The sequence below is a fragment of the Macrobrachium rosenbergii genome, chromosome 23 (assembly GCF_040412425.1).
Source record: "Macrobrachium rosenbergii isolate ZJJX-2024 chromosome 23, ASM4041242v1, whole genome shotgun sequence".
Classification (NCBI taxonomy): Eukaryota; Metazoa; Arthropoda; class Malacostraca; order Decapoda; family Palaemonidae; genus Macrobrachium; species Macrobrachium rosenbergii.
Genome location: NC_089763.1, coordinates 165,001 through 168,754, shown reverse-complemented (window position 1 = coordinate 168,754; position 3,754 = coordinate 165,001). Strand labels below are relative to the sequence as shown.

General features: G+C 43.6%; 1 protein-coding gene across 1 annotated transcript in view; it reads right to left on the bottom strand.

Annotated features, from left to right (window-relative positions):
* Positions 1 to 2,370: 2,370 nt before the first annotated feature.
* LOC136850948 (serine-rich adhesin for platelets-like) overlaps positions 2,371 to 3,754 on the bottom strand; it is a 1,818-nt gene continuing 434 nt past the window's right edge. The window contains exon 1 of the mRNA XM_067124928.1: positions 2,371 to 3,754. This exon is cut by the window's right edge and continues 434 nt beyond it. Within this exon, the coding sequence (XP_066981029.1) occupies positions 2,371 to 3,754 (1,384 nt within the window).

Below are 3,754 nucleotides of genomic sequence, written 5' to 3'. Positions count from 1 at the left end.
TGCTGCAAAATTCATGCAGTTGAAGTTAAAACATTTTGTAACTATGACAGATATTTCTGTTCAGAACCAGTCCAGAAGGCTAGAAAATGACTTCAGTTTTTATGTAGCAGGAACTACAGAATATTCGAAAGGCTTCCCTTAAAACTTATTTCCTCTTCTTCCAGCTGACAGAATTGGATCTTCCAGACTAAACGCCAGTGTACATGGCAGCATTGTTAATGCTTATGATATCGCCACGAATTTCTGTCGCCAGCCAATATATTCCCGATACTCCTGTGTACACTAGTTCACATGGGCAAGATACATCACAGGATAGAGATGCAGGTTGCCTCTCAGGCCACACCAGAACTTCCCGAATAAAAATAAAGAAAATGTCGGAAAGATTTTCGGGATTGCAATATGGAGATTTTCCTTCGGTTTAGCTTCGGCTTCAGATATCTTGGCAAGCTTCCACAGCTGGGGTACAGCTGATGCGAAATTTATTTGTACGGTGTCGCTGAGGAACTGAAAAGTATGTTAAGTTATTTATGAAGACACCATCTAATGAATCTAGTGTATGATGAAAGACACACACCCAAAGAGAGAGAGAGAGAGAGAGAGAGATTTGTTTTCTGTTAATTTTTCTTCATAATGTATGTCTGCAAGACTTAGTCTTCTCTTGGTTAATTTTTCTGTAATGACTTTTACTGATGTTATAATTTACGATTTAAATCTCTCTCTCTCTCTCTCTCTCTCTCTCTCTCTCTCTCTCTCTCTCTCTCTCTTTCTTTGTGTGTGTGTGTGTGTGTCTTTCATCATACACTAGATTCATTAGATGGTGTCTTCATAAATAACTTAACATACTTTTCAGTTCCTCCTTTGACGGGGGACATTCATCGCAAATAAAGACCACGATTTCTGCATCTCATCTTTCGCGTTCAAACTTCGCAGTAATCTCGTCAAATGCATCAGGACGCGGGGGGAGAATCTCTTCCGAAGGTTATCTATGAGGTGATGGAGCAGTATCTTGAGAAAACCAATAAAAGGATAAATACTTTGTTGTCTGTTTATGATAACGACAAGACACAAGCCATGACTTGGAAATCCCCTCTTACTTCTGTTTTCCAGACTCATATTTCCTTGTCTCCTTTCCTTACGTTCCTCCGACAGAATCTAAAGAAGGTAATAAAATAACCTGCCTCGTTGGCACCTCCAACCCCCCCCACACAAAAAAATGAAAAAATGAAAAAAGCTTGGTTGCCAAAAAGAGGGCCGGTTCCGAAAGAGTTGTGAGTGAGTGCCGTGGTCCCCATAAGTCAATACCGGATATATCATTTAGGATATACCGTAATGGACTCTGCCTCTTAAGTGATAAACAAATGAACAACTTAGGATATACACAAGAAGATTGAGAATTCTGGAGATAAATGGAGTAAAGCATTAGTCGAATGGTAAAGCCTTCAATTTGTGACTCCAAATCTAATTGGTCTTGAAAAATGAGGAGAGTAACTGAGTGCTTTTGTGACTGCAGCGAACTTTCAGCATATGAAGAACGTTTGGTTGTTCTATATTTTGTTCAAAATTTTGTGAGGGGAAAACGCAGGTCCTTTACAAGTTTGCTACCTGTGTTACTCAAGGAAAATAAAAACATCCGTGCGCACTGGAATCTATATGGCAGGATTAGTGTCGATTATCTTCCTATTCGTTAAAAAGATGATCATGATCAACAGACAGTGGAGAGCATCGAGTATGTGATTGTGATGCTGAACATTCGTATCGATTAATCTTTTTGTTTTTATCTTACGAAGAAGACTTATGTAATGATCGCCTTTTTCATATTTATTTATTCATGAATCATCTACATTTCAAGACTGCGTACGTTTATCCATCTATAAATTTCACACTACTGATGATCCCTCCGACGGGCAAACTGACAGAAAGGTACTGCTGTTTTGATCCTGATGTTGAAGCTGTCTTGTCAGGAGAGGCGTGTCTGAAGGCGTAAAACATCCTGATAGCACGAGAGAGAGAGAGAGAGAGAGAGAGAGAGAGAGAGAGAGAGAGAGAGAGAGAGAGAGAGAGAGAGTCGACCTTATTTCTCTCTCTGTTCCTCATCTAAATGGAAATGGAGTGATAACAGACACCGACTGGCTCATCACTTCCTGGAATCCCATTTCGAGTTGATAAGCCGTCGCTTACACCGATTCAGGGTCCTTTTGGGATTAAGCAACGGCTCTTTCTCTTATTCACTCCCATTTCTCTCTTTATTAGTTATGGAGTTTCGCTTAATCTGAGGAAAGACGTATTCTTTTATACTTAGAATTATTATTGCAAATTTTGGTCATTTTCAGGGGTATTTGTTTTGTTTAGTTGCTGTAAAGGTGTTCTGAATCACACTAGAGATGTGAAGCCCTGCCTTTTGGTTAACCCTGAGCCTTTTGTGTTCTCATTCTTTTTGTCAAAATGACTGAGCTTCTGATTCTGAGTCCCGTGGATATGGGACTGAGAGCTTCTGATTCTGAGTCCCGTGGATATGGGACTGAGAGCTTCTGATTCTGAGTCCCGTGGATATGGACTGAGAGCTTCTGATTCTGAGTCCCGTGGATATGGGACTGAGAGCTTTGATTCTGAGTCCCGTGGATATGGGACTGAGAGCTTCTGATTCTGAGTCCCGTGGATATGGGACTGAGAGCTTCTGATTCTGAGTCCCGTGGATATGGGACTGAGAGCATCTGATTCTGAGTCCCGTGGATATGGGACTGAGAGCTTGATTCTGAGTCCCGTGGATATGGGACTGAGAGCTTCTGATTCTGAGTCCCGTGGATATGGGACTGAGAGCTTCTGATTCTGAGTCCCGTGGATATGGACTGAGAGCTTCTGATTCTGAGTCCCGTGGATATGGGACTGAGAGCTTCTGATTCTGAGTCCCGTGGATATGGACTGAGAGCTTCTGATTCTGAGTCCCGTGGATATGGGACTGAGAGCTTCTGATTCTGAGTCCCGTGGATATGGGACTGAGAGTCCCGTGGATATGGGACTGAGAAATGTGGATATCTGATTCTGAGTCCCGTGGATATGGGACTGAGAGCTTCTGATTCTGAGTCCCGTGGATATGGGACTGAGAGCTTCTGATTCTGAGTCCCGTGGATATGGGACTGAGAGCTTCTGATTCTGAGTCCCGTGGATATGGGACTGAGAGCTTCTGATTCTGAGTCCCGTGGATATGGGACTGAGAGCTTCTGATTCTGAGTCCCATGGATATGGGACTGAGAGCTTCTGATTCTGAGTCCCGTGGATATGGACTGAGAGCTTCTGATTCTGAGTCCCGTGGATATGGGACTGAGAGCTTGATTCTGAGTCCCGTGGATGGGACTGGGACTGTCCCGTGGATATGGGACTGAGAGCTTTGATTCTGAGTCCAGGTGATTCTGAGTCCTGAGTGGATATGGGACTGAGAGCTTTGATTCTGAGTCCCGTGGATATGGGACTGAGAGCTTCTGATTCTGAGTCCCGTGGATATGGGACTGAGAGCTTCTGATTCTGAGTCCCGTGGATATGGGACTGAGAGCTTCTGATTCTGAGTCCCGTGGATATGGACTGAGAGCTTCTGATTCTGAGTCCCGTGGATATGGGACTGAGAGCTTGATTCTGAGTCCCGTGGATATGGGACTGAGAGCTTCTGATTCTGAGTCCCGTGGATGGGACTGAGAGGATTCTGAGTCCCGTGGATATGGGACTGAGAGCTTCTGATTCTGGAGTCCCGTGGATATGGGAC